This window comes from Mesoplodon densirostris, chromosome 14, assembly GCF_025265405.1.
Source record: "Mesoplodon densirostris isolate mMesDen1 chromosome 14, mMesDen1 primary haplotype, whole genome shotgun sequence".
NCBI lineage: Eukaryota > Metazoa > Chordata > Mammalia > Artiodactyla > Ziphiidae > Mesoplodon > Mesoplodon densirostris.
This window is the reverse complement of record NC_082674.1, coordinates 20,515,557-20,531,087: the sequence shown is the minus strand read 5'-3', so window position 1 is coordinate 20,531,087 and position 15,531 is coordinate 20,515,557. Positions and strand designations below refer to the sequence as shown.

The 15,531-nt window shown below is 39.9% G+C and overlaps 1 protein-coding gene across 1 annotated transcript in view; it reads left to right on the top strand.

Moving 5' to 3' along the window:
* Positions 1–934: 934 nt before the first annotated feature.
* The window catches only part of ASXL2 (ASXL transcriptional regulator 2), a 128,595-nt gene continuing 113,998 nt past the window's right edge, over positions 935–15,531 (top strand). The window contains exon 1 of the mRNA XM_060117216.1: positions 935–1,276. Coding sequence (XP_059973199.1) covers positions 1,220–1,276 — 57 coding nt within the window. The 5' untranslated portion in view covers positions 935–1,219. The remainder of the gene's footprint in view (positions 1,277–15,531) is intronic.

The window sequence follows — 15,531 nt, the reverse complement described above, 5'->3', positions numbered from 1 at the left end:
CAATAAACAGCTCAACTCTCAGTCCTATTTTAGAAAATAGTAAGTTAGTAGATCGCAAGCAGCTTCTGGAAGCAGGTCGATTTTGGAGATTAGTAGGCGTTACTACACATTCTGTACTTTTCTAAGTATAAAGACATGGAAATGCGACGGAAGATGCCATATTCTGGATCTTTCAGGAGGCTGTTATGGACACTACAAATAATTGTTTCTGACCACAGATACAGCTGAATCATTCAGCAAATATTTACTGGGCGCCTGATATGTACAGGCACTGTGCCAGGGAGCGAGCTCACCAAGATAAAAAAGACATCATTTGTGTCCTTGATGAGACATTCACATGTAAAAGCGTGAATGTAGTTACTGGTGGCCGCAAAATAAAGATCACCTAAGACTGAGCGGCATTCTGGAGAGACGGAAAGGACTCTGAGCTCGTAGTTTGATTTTTGGCTTCACCATATTCTAGACAAGTGAGTTTGGCGTCCTCAATCTCAAATTGCTTCATCTATCAAATGCGGTTAAAAAAAGTGGGCGAAAATTGTTGTAAGTCTTCAAAAAGATAACCTTACTAAAAATGAACGTGGACAAATAAAAAATGAAAGTTCGAGGCTTATTGAAAGTGATAGTTGGGAGGGTCCCAGTCTCTATAACCACCGCGGCGCCCCGCACGCGGTCAGAATCCACTCAGTAAACCTTCCGGGCCGGATCAAGTTCCGCTTCCGCAGGCAGGTTTTCGCTGTAGGCAAGAGCGCAAGACGCCCAACGCAGCATAGCGTCGGACCTCCCCGATGCGCATGCTCTCTAGGCGAGGCGGAGCGCGGAGGGCGGGGGAGTGGCCAGGCGCGGCGGCTGGCCGGCTCCTTCTCCCTGCATCCCCGCGCGGGAGGCTGGGGCGCGCGCGCGCTCGTTCGCGCGGCCGGCTGCGTACAGTAGTGACGGCCGCGCGGGAGCGGTCACATGACCGTAGCGGCTGCCTGTACAGTAAGGACCCAATATGGCAGCGGCGGTAGCAGTGGTAACGGCAGCAGGAGGACCGGCCGCCCCATAGACCGCCCCCCGCGCGCCACCCCCGCCGCTTCCTCTGCTTGGGTGCTCCTCCGGCCTGACTTCCCCTTTCTCCCATCTTTCCCGGCACCGCGGGAAAAACAGCGCAGGGCAGAGCAGGCAGGGAGGGCGGCCGCAGCCCGGACACGGGAGCCTCCCAGTCAGTTCAAGACCCGACATGAGGGAAAAGGGCCGTAGGAAGAAGGGCAGGACCTGGGCGGAGGCCGCCAAGACGGTAAGGAGGAGGGAGCGGACGGGAAAGCTGGGAGGATTTCGTTCTCTCGCCGCCCGCTGGTTGTAGGGGAAGGGAGGTCAGTGGCCCTGCGACCCAGCTGAGGGGGCACAAAACCGCGCGGCGAGGGCGGAGGTTAGTGTCGGGTTTGTGGTCCCTGTGGGAATGGAGGCGCCCGGCGGAAGAGGGTCGCCGCGGGGCTGTGGCTTCTCCCTGCGTCTGCGACGAGTACTCTTGGTGTTTTGAAGCTGCCTCTTGGGGTCACGACGCTCTCGCCCCCACTCTGGTAGCCCCCGCCCCGGCATGGGGAAGTCTCTTGGGCTTGCACAGTAACCGGTTCTTCTCCCTTGTGTGGCTGAAGAGCCCCCATTGGATGCAGATAGGAGAATGCTTGTGCGTGTACCCAGCCCCGGAAAGAAGAGGGGAGCGCTGGAGCTGGGTAGAATTGACCCGCTATAGCAGACACGCCGCCTGACCCCGGGCCCCTTGCCTGTCTGGGCTCCCGGATCAGGCCGGAGGTCACGAGGCTCTTGTTTTACGTTTGTTGTTGGAGCTGAAAGTGCAGGAGGTGTTTAGAAACGAAGTAACAGGTGGGACTTGTAGAATTTTTTTTTCTGTTTCCGTAGAGACCTACTCTGAACAAGGCAGCAATGCATGGTGGGACCTGTAGTTTACCCGGCCTTGACTTTTCCGTAGCTAAAGTGATGGTGGCCTCATGAAGTTGTAATTCGTGGATAAAACCATCTTTTTTTTTTCCTTCTAAATTTATTATAACGAAATTTAGAGGTAGGTTTAAAAAAACAGAGTATTGAGGATGAATGAGAAGTTATGTTTTATGAAAAAGTTAAAAGCGTCCACTATGTGGAAATGAAAGGTTTGGAAAAGTAAGGTTTATTCCATCTTTGAGGGTGCAGCAGAAAAGTAATAGGATATAAAACAGCATTTTGTGCTGGGAAGTGAGAAGGACTGGAGGCATTATCTTTAATGGTGAATCATGTCAGTAATACTTATACAACATGGAGAGCCCTTCTAAATGAACCTTTATTATGTGTTGTGTTTTATTTTTTAAAGGGGAGTTTTCTGAATATAAAAGTAATAAATGTTCACTGTGGGAAAACTTGTGGAAAATTATAGAATTTTAGTATAAAGAAGGAAATAAATCATGTATTTCACTTCTCAGAGCTCTGTTAACATTTGATTACCGTCCAGTCATTTTTGTTTATTTCCCCCAATCTGGGTCCTATTGTTTATTCAATCTTACACATTTGTTTTGTAAACCTTGTGCATTTGTTTTGTAAATGTTTTGTGTTGGGGGGTTGATGAGTCTTCAACTTGTATGTGTTTTAGTTGGAACTGTGAAAAAAAGTGAATAAATAAAAGCACATTTTATTTGTTGAGTGTTTTCACTTAACCATATATCTTCATAATTGTGACTGCTGGTCGTTTCTCTCTAAAGAAAAAAACTCTAGAAATAGTTTTTTTGGGTGGTGGGGAAATTGGTCCTTCACAAAAGACTATTTTACTTTGTTCTACTTGATCAATACTACCTCAGGACCTCTTTTATTTAAGGAAGGATGGTAAATTTTATTTATAGGTAAGCAGATCCCAACTCTAATTATGTTAATTAATTTTAAGTCTCTAGAATGTCATGAGTACTTTTTGAATTATCTCTTTGGATAAAATAGTCATTGAGAGATTGTGACAGGAAAAATTTGTATCTACTGTTTAGATTTTCCTATAATAAATTAGTATATTTGCCCATTTATAATAAACATTTCAAGCCTTAACTAGTTATGTGAAAGTATTTAGAAAATATAAAGACTAGTTTAATCAATACAGCTCTGAGTTCTGAAGGGATTAGTATGTTAGTGGCTTGGTGTTTTTATTTGATTCTGGCAAATGTATAAGACTTCAGTCTAAATAAAAATGAATTTTAGAAAGAGGATGGTGACGCTAAAACTTTTTTTCTTTTTTCTAGTAGCCAAAATCTAGAAAACACTCTATTCTTTTCTTTCTTTTTTTAACATCTTTATTGGAGTATAATTGCTTTACAGTGTTGTGTTAATTTCTGCTGTATAACAAAGTGAATTAGCTATATGTATGCATATATCCGCATATCCCCTCCCTCTTGGACCTCCCTCCCACTCTCTCTTTCCCACCCCTCTAGGAGGTCACAAAGCACCGAGCTGATCTCCCTGTGCTAGGCAGCTGCTTCCCACTAGCTATCTGTTTTACATTTGGTAGTGTATATCTGTCAATGCTACTCTCTCACTTCGTCCCAGCTTACCCTTCCCCCTCCCCGTGTCCCCAAGTCCATTCTCTACGTCTGAGTCTTTATTCCTGTCCTGCCCCTAGGTTCATCAGAACCACTTTTTTTTTTTTAGTTTCCATATATATGTGTTAACATACGGTATTTGTTTTTCTCTTTCTGACTTACTTCACTCTGTATGACAGACTCTAGGTCCATCCACCTCACTGCAAATAACTCAATTTTGTTTCTTTTTGTGGCTGAGTAATATTCCATTGTATATATGTGCCACATCTTCTTTATCCATTCATCTGTCGATGGACACTTAGGTTGCTTCCATGTCCTGGCTATTGTAAACAGAGCTGCAATGAACATTGGGGTACGTGTCTCTCTTTTTTTTTTTTTTTTTTTTTTTTTGCGTATGCGGGCCTCTCACTGTTGTGGCCTCTCCCGTTGCGGAGCACAGGCTCCGGATGCGCAGGCTCAGCGGCCATGGCTCACGGGCCCAGCCGCTCCGCGGCATGTGGGATCTTCCCAGACCGGGGCACGAACCCGTGTCCCCTGCATCGGCAGGCGGACTCTCAACCACTGCACCACCAGGGAAGCCCCCTACATGTCTCTTTTTGAATTATGGTTTTCTCAGGTCTATGTCCAGTAGTGGGATTGCTGGGTCATATGGTACTTCTATTTTTAGTTTTTTAAGGGACCTCCATACTGTTCTCCATAGTGGCTGTATCAATTTACATTCCCACCAACAGTGCAAGAGGGTTCCCTTTTCTCCACACCCTCTCCAGCATTTATTGTTTGTAGATTTTTTGATGATGGCCATTCTGGAACACTCTACTCTTTTTTGTTTGTTTTACCATCTATAAAGTGAAGGATTAAAGTAAACCTCAGTGTTGAAAAGGTTTCTGTTTGTAGGAGGAATAGGTAGAAGTGAATATGAAAGGTATAGATAAAAGTATATCTTTTAATATTTTCAGATGCAGAATAATGAGATCAGAAAATTAGTGGTTTGACAAATGGAAAGTTTAACTTTGACCTAAATTAGGAAACTGTGTATGTTTATAAGATCAAGAGGACCAGGAGAAGTAAGTCTTAAACTTATTTCATAGGCATTAAGGTCATATGTTCTAGGAACAGTTTCGGAAAGGATATATTAAAATTATTTACGGAGTATAGGTAGTATCTGCTTCTTATTTCATTGTGTTCTTGGCACCTGCATTGTAGAGCTGTCCTGTTTTAGGGAGCATTATTAAAATGGGGTTGTATTCCTGACCAATGATATAGCAACAGATAAATAAAATTATTCATTCAATAATATATATGTATATATACATACATGATTTGGAGTGTTGTGTATATGTGAGAGAGCTATACAAATTGATGTAAGATAGCTATGAACAATCTGAAAAAGCAAAATAAGATTCATAATTATTATATAATTATAAAATTATGCCAAAAGGCTGATTAAATGTAGAGTGTAGACTTCCAATAGCTAAGGACACCAGACAGAGACATAATGGGGTTGAGATTCAACTGAACTTGAATGCTCATTCACATTCACTACACTGGATTGTGTCCCTACTGATCTTATATATGTCTCATATAAATACACTAGTTATAAAAAGCATTATTCAAGTATTTAATTAAGTCTTACATTTTATTATGATTTTTTTTTTTATTTTTGGCCACGCCCCATGGCTTGCAGCATCTCAGTTTCCCAATCAGGGACTGAACCCGGGCCATGGCCGTGAAATCCTGGAATCCTAACCACCAGGCCACCAGGGAACTCCCATTACATGTTTTAAATTTTAAAGGTGGCAGTGATGGTGGTGATGAAGTGATTTGGATGAGAGATCTGTAGTATAGTGTTTGGTGCAATTTAAATAGAAAAATTTGTAGTAAGCCAGAGATATTGAGAACCATTACACTGACTTTAGAACTATGTTCAAAGTTCTGCTCATTCTTTTTTTTTTTTTTTTTTTTTTTTGCGGTACGCGGGCCTCTCACTGTTGTGGCCTCTCCCGTTGTGGAGCACAGGCTCCGGACGCACAGGCTCAGCAGCCATGGCTCACGGGCCCAGCCGCTCCGCGGCATGTGGGATCTTCCTGGACCGGGGCACGAACCCGTGTCCCCTGCATCGGCAGGTGGACTCTCAACCACTGTGCCACCAGGGAAGCCCTGCTCATTCTTTTTAAAAAAACAAAAGAAAACATTGTATCATGTAAACATTTGGCGACATCCCTGAGGAATTTAGCTGTTTTTGCAAAGCAGAGCTTTCGAAATAGTATAATCTTGATGATACCATTTTCTTTTTGATTTTTCCCTTGTCACCCACCACAACTAGGGCAGCATTAAAAGGGAAAAATGTCTTTTTAGGACAAGTTTGTTGTGATTGCAGATGCAAGGGGCAGAGAGGCAGACCTTAGAGATTGCACTAGAGGTACCTTTGCATATCTTTGGGGAGTGAAGTGGTCAAAGTATAAGTGAAGTATGGGTGTTAGAGATGAGGAGCACAGCAGATCTTTAGCATGTGATTTGTAGACTGAAGAAAAAGTGGTTTTTATGTTTGTGTTTCTATGTAGACTTCACTTAGTGGTTAATACTATTTTGAAAGCACATAGGTTTTTATTTATGTTATTTACCTGAAGTCATTTAACTTTAGGGAATAAATTGGAAAATAGAAAGTTTCTATTAAAGGAGTAACTCATATGCTAATTATTTTATGGAGGAAGTATCGAAAACAAAAGAATTACTTAAAAGTAAAATGATAAAATATATGTAATGATTAGAAAGAAAACCATCTGAAAATACACTTTAGAAAAAACAGACGTATTAAGTTAGAAATTTTCAGTACTCTTAATCTTTACCATGAGTAATTTTCTTCTGCTAGGCGTATGGCTGGGCCTGGTAATATCTTCTTGGATCTATATTGACTAGGCCAGAGTCCTTGTATGTCTGTATTTGTATTATATTTATAGTTGTATTGGAATCTCCAGGAGAGAGTGTGCATCTTGGAAAAACATATTAAAGAAATCTATTCTTTTGTAATGTTGTTTGTTTGTTTGTTTGTTTATTTTTGGCTGCATTGGGTCTTCGTTGCTGCTCATGGGCTTTCTCTAGTTCCGGCGAGTGGAGGCTACTCTCCATTGTGGTGTGAGGGCTTCTCATTGGGGTGACTTCTTTTGTTGTGGAGCATGGACTCTAGGCACGTGGGCTTCAGTAGTTGTGGCACGTGGGCTCAGTAGTTGTGGCACGTGGGCTCAGTAGTTGTGGCTCGCGGGCTCAAGAGTGCAAGCTCCGTATTTGTGGTGCACGGGCTTAGTTGCTCAGCAGCACGTGGGATCTTCCAGGACCAGGGATCAAACCCGTGTCCCCTGCATTGGCAGGCAGACTCTTAACCACTGCGTCACCAGGGGAGCCCCTACATTATTTTTAATTTCAGCTTTATTGAGGTATAATTGACATAAAATTATAAGAGATACATTTATGAAATTGCTATCTGCAAGTCTGTTTGTGCTCAGTGATTTGATGTAACATTCTTTGCTTGAGTGATTTTCATTCTTGCCTTAATGCTGAAGTAAAGTTCCCCTGTGTTTTGCTCTTGAATTTTGTATTATTTTCGGTTCATCTTTCCTTCTGTCCTGTTCTCATGATCCTGTCTTGAAAGCCCAGAAACTAAGGAAAAGGAAGGGAAAAAAACATCTTTTTTGAACACATATTTCTGTGAGAGGTGCTGCTACTGCAACTCCTAGAATTATGACAGGAGCTGAGAAAATGATGTCAGATTTGCAGAAGACCTTGCTGTTTCCTCATCCACAAAATCTACTTTTAAAAGGCTGTGCAATTTTGCTGTCTGTGAAAGGGCATTATATTTTCACTACAAAAGCTGTCTGGGAGGAGGCCACTGTGTGTGGAAGATATAACTACAGGGAACTGATCAGTAAGGTTTGTTAAAACTTGCTATCTTTGTCCTTTTTACAAAAGCCTCTGAATGCCCCTCTAGTTCTGTTTTCTTTCTTTCCATATCTCATAGAGGCCATCCTCATAGTTTGTAGTATTGTGCAATTTAGTATTTTTAGTACAGTTTGATTTATCCTGTTTTTAGTGTTTTTTAAAAGGTTATTGAATATACTTAGTTTTAGAACTCTTTAGATATGACTTAAAAACAACAGTGTTTAAATTGAGTTACTGTTACAGTTATATAGGCTCATTATTTTTTAAAAAGTAGAACAGTATGTAGAGATTTAGTCTTGGATGAGCCACTGTACTGAAAATAGGGATTAAGTGAAAGTCTGCCTACACAAATATTGAAAATAATTTAGTTACCAAACAAATTAACTATAGTTATAGTTGATAGTTTGAATACAGCTTTCTGGACTTTTAAACTTGTATGTAGAAATATGTATAAACATGTATACCTATCTATATTTTATATACAGTTCTTCAATTTGCATTCTTTATGAATGTCAAGAATGCCTTTTAATGCCACTACTTATGTATCTGTTTCATTCTTCTTAATGATTTCTTAATGTTCCATTGTTTTTAGATGTACCATCATTTAAAATAGTCATTTATAGTTTTTTTTCCCCTTTTGTAACAGATACTTCAGTGTATATATCTGGGCGTATGTGTATGCACATTTGTGTGAATGGAATAGTTAAGATAAAGAGTTTGTGAACTTGAGTTAGTGGCAGTTTATATTCCCCTCCAAAATTTTGAAGGTTCTTGTTTTTTCCCACTTTTCTCTGTTATCCAAGAAATCTATCAGTCTTTACTCTTTGCCATTTTGATATATTAACAAAGTATTTCTTTCGTTATTTTGTTCAGTAGAACTTGATGGAAATGTTCTATATCTGTGCTGTCCAGTGCACTAGCCACTAGTCACATGTGGCCATTGAGCACTTGAAATGTGGCTAGTTTGACGAAGGAACTGAATTTTGAATTTTATTTACTTTTAATTCATTTAAGCGTAAATAGCCACATTTGTTTAGTGGCTACTATTATAGAGTAACTTCCTACGCTTATTGCCTGTTTGTATATTTTTCAGTAAACTTGTCTGTTCAGATCTTTTGCACTTTTTTTTTTTTGCCTCCTGGTTGTTTTTTTACTAATTTCTAAGAGTGCTTTGTAGGTTAAGGAAACTGGCCCTTTGTCATATGTGCCACAGATCTCTTTCCCATTTTTGGCTTTTGACTTGATTTATGTAGGGTTTTTTTAATTCTGCCAGACATTTTTTATGTTTTTAAAATATTTATTTATTTATTTATTTATGACTGTGTTGGGTCTTTGTTGCTGCGCGTGGGCTTTCTCTAGTTGCGGCGATCGGGGGCTACTCTTCGTTGTGGTGCACAGGCTTCTCATTGTGGTGGCTTCTCTTGTTGCAGAGCACGGGCTCTAGGCGTGTGGGCTTCAGTAGTTGTGGCACGCAGGCTCAGTAGTTGTGGCACACAGGCTTAGTTGCTCTGCGGCATGTGATATCTTCCTGGACCAGGGCTCGAACCCGTGTCCCCTGCATTGGCAGGCAGTTTCTTAACCACTGCGCCACCAGGGAAGCCCGACATTTTTTCTGTTAATGTAAATAAATTTACCAATCTTTACCTTTTGCGCTTTTCTAGGTTTTGAGTCCTATTAAGAAAAGCTTTCTCAAAGATTATAAGTTGAGTGCTTTTAAAGAAAATAGCCGTGAAGGTATATCTTCCCCAAATAAAATACATATTTTACTGTGGACAAGTAGGAGGAAATTCAGTTTATATATGTTAGTAAGTCTGTGCTCCTTGAAGGCAGAGACTTCTAAATGTTTCTACCTGCAGAGCTTAACTTGCTTTCTTGTACATAAGTGCTAAATCTTTGTTCACCATTTTTTATTGGATATGAACGAGAAGACACTGTTCTCACATTCAGGAGAGCACAATTTGAGTAAAATTAGTCAACTATATTAAGTATTGTTTGCCAGGAAAACTGGTTGAATATCTTTTTTGTGAAAAAAAGAAAGAAAGAAAGTTATTTCAAGACACACCAAGGTATTTGCCTCCCAAGACCCTTTTGAATTACATTTGGACATAGGGAAGTTTCTGTGATAATTCTTACTTCTGACCTTGCTTGACAAAAACTAAAATAGGTTAATGTTAAATACAGATGTACTTAGTCCTGGGCATCAAGGGACATTGTAAACCTTATTAATTATAGCGTCTTCTCAGTAATTTGATCTGTTTTAGTAAAAAATTATGTTGTGAAAGACTTTTCACTTGAAAATTCTTTGGCTGCTGACATTTAGCAGTTGATACTACATTTAGAATGGACTTTCATTGGAGTTCACAGCTTGGGATGGCCCAAATCATCTTGAATCTTTAACCCACTGATGTCTGAATTATTCAGTAGCTGGTTTAGCCATATTCAGTTTCAAATAAAGTGCTTAATGGTGTTAGTAACTTATTCTAAATAGTAACATAAAAATTTTAATGTGTTGCTATTGATTTATAGTGATTAGTTTCCTATATGATTTGAGTGGTTCTGACAAATTTTGTAAGTTTAAATGGATGGTACCCATGAAATGGGTTGATACTTTAGGAAAGGTTTTCTCTTTTACATTGTGTGTGGGGGAGAGAGAGAGGGGGAGAAAGAAGATGTCAAAAAGAGATGGATTACAAGATAAAGATAATAGAAGAACACTTTTCATGTATATCATTAATCACCTATGAAAGACATAATGAGGAATATAGGACTTTTTTTGGCTGAGCCATGCAGCCTGAGGGACCTTATTTCCCCAACCAGGGTTCGAACCTGTGCCCCCTGCATTGGGAGCGTGGAGTATTAACCACTGGACCACCAGGGAAGTCCCAGGACTATTTTTAATAGCAACTTGGGGATAACCTTAACAATCTGGATCTGATCTTGGCTGTTTAATTTATTGAGTTTATTGTGTCAGCTTGAATAAGTTATTTAAACCAGTGCTCAAACGTTAATGTGCAAAAGAATCATCTGGGGAGCTTATTATAATGTAGATCATTATTCAGTAGGTCTGCAGTGTAGCCAGAGATTCTACATTTGTAACAAGTTCACAGGTGATGCTGGTGGTTTGGTCTAAGAGCCACATTTGGAGTTGTAGGGATTACACTAAGTGTTCTCAATTTCCCCAAACTGTAAAATAGAGATAATAATAGAATTTACCATTTGGAGTGTTAGGTGATTAGGCTAGAATGTGTGAAAAGTTCTTTGTACAATGCCTGGTATGTTGTAAGCACTGTTTGTTAATATTACTGAAAAATTAGTAAATGTAGATCATTTGATGTTTCTGAATGGGAGAACTAAATATTGTAAAGATGTTATTTCTTAGCAGATAGGTGCAGAGATTTGAAACAGTTCTAATGAAAAGCCTTCTAACCTCAGGGACCCCATTTGCCACTTGTTTCCCAAGGTCAGTGTGGAATCACACAGAGATCTAAACTAGCTATGGACAAGTTTGGGAACCTACTGAAAGATCCATCTCATGCTTTAGGAGATTCTGCCCCAAATCTCACTCTCTTGACTTATACTTTGTGAACTGCTGTGGAGAAAGGCATGTGGCAAGGAATGGCAGGCAGCCTCCGGTTGCTGAATGGCTCCTGGCCAAAAGTCAGCAAGAAAACAGAAAGGGACTAAAACCTGCCAACAAGTAAGCTTCGTGGTAAGCTTGGAAAAGAATACAAGCCCAAGCCTCAGATAAGTTCACAGTCCCAGCTGTCACTTCAGTTTCAGCTCAGTGAGACCCTAAGTAGAAGACCCTGTTAACCCATGCCCAGAATCCTGAGGCAGAGAACTGTGAGATAACTTTGTATTGTTTTCACCTTTTATAATAAAATATAATCAAAAAATAAATTTGTGTTGTTGAGGCTGTATAATAGCAAACTAAAAGTATTACTGAAATTTGGTGGAGGAGGGAACATGGTAAGGTTGGTCTCTGGGAGGGTTTGGCCTGGGTATTCAGGGGTGAATATGGATAAGGGTATTCCAGGAGGAAGAAAGACTGAAAAAATGCAGCATATGTTTTATGCATGCTATTTACCTTTGAGTATTGTGAAGTGTAGTAAAAGAAAAGGCCAGAAAAGGTAAGCTGGGACTAAAATGTGGTGAGTTGTACAAATTGGGCGGACAAATATTTTTATTCTAGGAGTTGTAGAGAGTTTTTATGCAGGCAGTAACATCTCTGTTTCGGGCCATTTGTGGGGTATATTGTAGAGAGCTGAAGAATCTAGCTATGGCGAGGTTATAAGGGTTAGAGTGAGACTCTCTTGAGTTAGAAGGATGGGTGGGAGTATACTTTTTCTTTTCTCCTCATTTTATACCTATTCTCTGTACATCTATCCCACTTACAGGTCTCCAACAGAAGCCTGTAGTTAAGTTCTGCCAGTCTCCTGAAGTTTTCATAAATACAGGAGGTTCTGGAATGCTCTTCAACACAACAGAATTGTATGATTCTTGAGAGGAAAAAACAAAGTAAATTCTTTCCCCAGTTATTCTAGCTCATGTTGATTTTTCTTTTCTCTGAATTCTCATACCACTGTTCTTTCCATTCTACTATCCTACGTGCCGCTGGTCTTCAGGTTTGTTGAGGCGGTGGAATCAATCAGGAATCTGTGTTGCACAACTCCAGGGGGATCCATTCATATTTACATATTGTATTTATGTGAATATTGCTTCCTGGAGTTGTGCACCACAGTGGCTCTGGGTTCCATGATGCTTTTTGTGAAAACATCATTAAATATTTGTGACCACACCATTAAATATTGATATATTTATTTCTGATAAAAGGTGAGAATAGTTTGGCCAGGAGAAAACCTATTACAAGTTTGTGATAGGAAAGTCACACCTTGAGAACAGATGGGTGGGCTGCAAGAAGGGCATCTTTTCCAATCTTTCATTTAGTATTGGATTTGCTTCATGTGTATTTCCCAGGTCTGTTTCCTGGCAGACAAGAGGTGGTAGCAAATGACAGAGGTTTAATGAAAATGTTTCCTATTAGCTGTATATTTTTTGTGAACACTTATTACCAGGTTGAGAAAGTTCCCTTTTATTTCTAGTTTGCTGAGAGTTTTTGTCATGAATGGATGTTGAATTTTGTCAAATGCTTTTTCTGAATCAATTGATCATTTGCTTTACTTTTTAGACTTTTAATATGGTGGATTACATGGATTTTCAAATTTTGAATTCCCTTGCATTCCTGGGGAAAGAAACCTCACTTGGTTGTGGTGTATTACACTTTTTATACATTGCCAGATTGGATTTGTTGAGGACATTTATGGTTATGTTCACGAGGGATATTAATTTGTAGTTTTCTTCTATTGTCTCTGTCTGGCGTTGTCTCTGTCAGGATAGTGCTGATGTCATAAAAAAGGAAGTCTTCCTTCCTATTCTATTTCCTGAAAGAGATTATAGTTGATCATCACTATTCATGGATTCAGTACAGTTGACCCTTGAACAACTCAGGTGTTAGGGGCGCCAACCCTCTGCACAGTCAAAAATCCTTGACTAATTTGTAGACGGCCCTCCATATGAGCGGTTCTTCCATATCCATGGTTCCTCATCCATAGGTTCAACCCCCTTGAATCGTGTAGTACTGTAGTATTTACTGTTGAAAAAATTCCACATATAAGTGGACCTGTGCAGTTAAACCTGTGTTGTTCGAGGGGCAAGTGTATTTGTGAATTCACCTGCTTGCAAAAATATACTCCTAACCCCAGACAGCACTCGGCACTTTTGTCCATTCACGGACATTTGCTGCGTGGCAAAACAGTTGTCACCTGACACTGAGGTCTCTGCTGAAGTCGAACAAGGTGATCTTCTGCCTTTTCATTTCAGCTCTCATAGTGAAAATGTGTCCTTTTTGTGGTCTATTCAGTGCAATGGTGTTTGCATTTTTGTGCTTTTTGTTGGTGCTCTCACTATTTAAAATGGCTCCCAAGTATAGTACTGAAGTGCTGTCTAGTATTCTTAAGTGCAAGAAAGCTGTGATGTGCCTTATGGAGAAAACACCTGTGTTAGATAAACTTTGTTTAGGCATGAGTTACAGTGCTTTTGGCCATGAGTTTTAAGTCAGTGAGTCAATAATATGTATTAAGTATCTTGAAACAGAAACACACATAAAGGCAAGGTTATGTATTGATCAGTTGACAAAAATATGGCCAGAGGCTTGCAAGAACCTAACTCTGTATTTCATCTAGGAGTGATGCTTCAGTATTTGCTAATTTAGTGTTCATGGTGACTTTATAGAACATAACTGTTGTGAATAATGAGAATAGACTGTATGTACAACTGGTGTTATTTCTTCTTTAAATGTTTGATAGAGTTCACCAATGAAACATTCTGGGGTCTGGAGATTTCTTTTGTGGAAGCCTTTTAACTATGAATTCAATTTCTTGTATAATTGTAGAGCTATTCAGGTTATCTGTGTCTTCTTGGGTAAGTTTGAGTAGTTTGTGGTTTTCTAGGAATTGGTCCATTTCGTTTAAGTTGTTGAGTTTATGTCTGAGGTTTGTAGTATTTCTTTATCGTTCATAGAGTCTGTAGTAATATATCCCCTCTTTATTCTTGATAACTGGTAATTTGTCTTTTCCCATTTTTTTCCGCTAGAGATTTATCAGTTTTTTTTTTAACCAATTGAAAGAACCAGCTTTTGGTTTCATTAATTTTTCTCTCTTTTTCTATTTTCACTCTTTTTTTTTTTTTGCTGTATGCGGGCCTCTCACTGCTGTGGCCTCTCCCGTTGCGGAGCACAGGCTCCGGATGCGCAGTCTGAGCGGCCATGGCTCACGGGCCCAGCCTCTCCGCGGCATGTGGGATCTTCCCGGACCGGGGCACGAACCCTTGTCCTCTGCATCGGCAGGCGGACTCTCAACCACTGCACCACCAGGGAAGCCCTGTTTTCACTCTTATTGATATTTACTATCTTTATTATTATTAGTGGTCACTTTTCATTCTCCCCTCCTACCAGCCTCTGGTAACCACTAATCTACTTTCTGTGTCTGTGGGTTTGCCTATTCTGGACAGTTCATGTAAATGGAGTCATACAGCATGTGGCCTTTTGTGTATGTCTTCTTTCACTTGGCATAATGTTTTCAAAATTCATCCATATTGTAGCATGTATCCTTTTTATGGCTGAATAATATTCCATCATATGGATATACCACCTTTTATTCTCTTCATCAGTTGATGGATATTTGGATAGTTTATACTTTTTGGCTATTATGAATAATGCTGCCATGAACATTTCATGTACAACTTTTTGTGTCAACATATGTTTAATTCTTTTTGGTATATAGGAGTGGCATTGCTAGGCCATATGTTAACTCTACGTTTAACTTTTTGAGGAATTACCAAACTGTTTACCATATCAGCTGAACAATTTTACAGCACTACCAGCAATGTTTGAGGGTTCTAATTTCTCCTTGCCAACACTTGTTGTTTTCCTTTTTTTTCTCTAAAATAATTATATCCGTTCTAGGGGATGCGAACTGTATTTTCCTAATGAATAATGATATTGAGCATCTTTTCATGTACTTACTGGCCATTTGTATATATATATATATATATATATTTTTTTTTTTTTTTTTTTTTTTTTTTTTTTGCGGTACGCGGGCAGAGCTGTCACTGTTGTGGCCTCTCCCATTGCGGAGCACAGGCTCCGGACGCGCAGGCTCAGCGGCCATGGCTTACGGGCCCAGCCACTCCGCGGCACACGGGATCCTCCCAGACCGGGGCACGAGCCCGTGTCCCCTGCATCGGCAGGCGGACTCTCAACCACTAAGCCACCAGGGAAGCCCTTGTATATCTTTTTTTTGAGAAATATCTGTTCATATCCTTTGCCCATTTAAAAATTGGATTATTTGTCTTTTTGCTGATTTCTAAGAATTCTTTATATACTGCATACAAGTCCCTTATCAGACACATTATTTGCAAATATTTTTTCCATTCTGTGGGTTGTTCTTTCACTTTCTTGATACGTCCTTTGGCACACAAATTTTTAAATTTT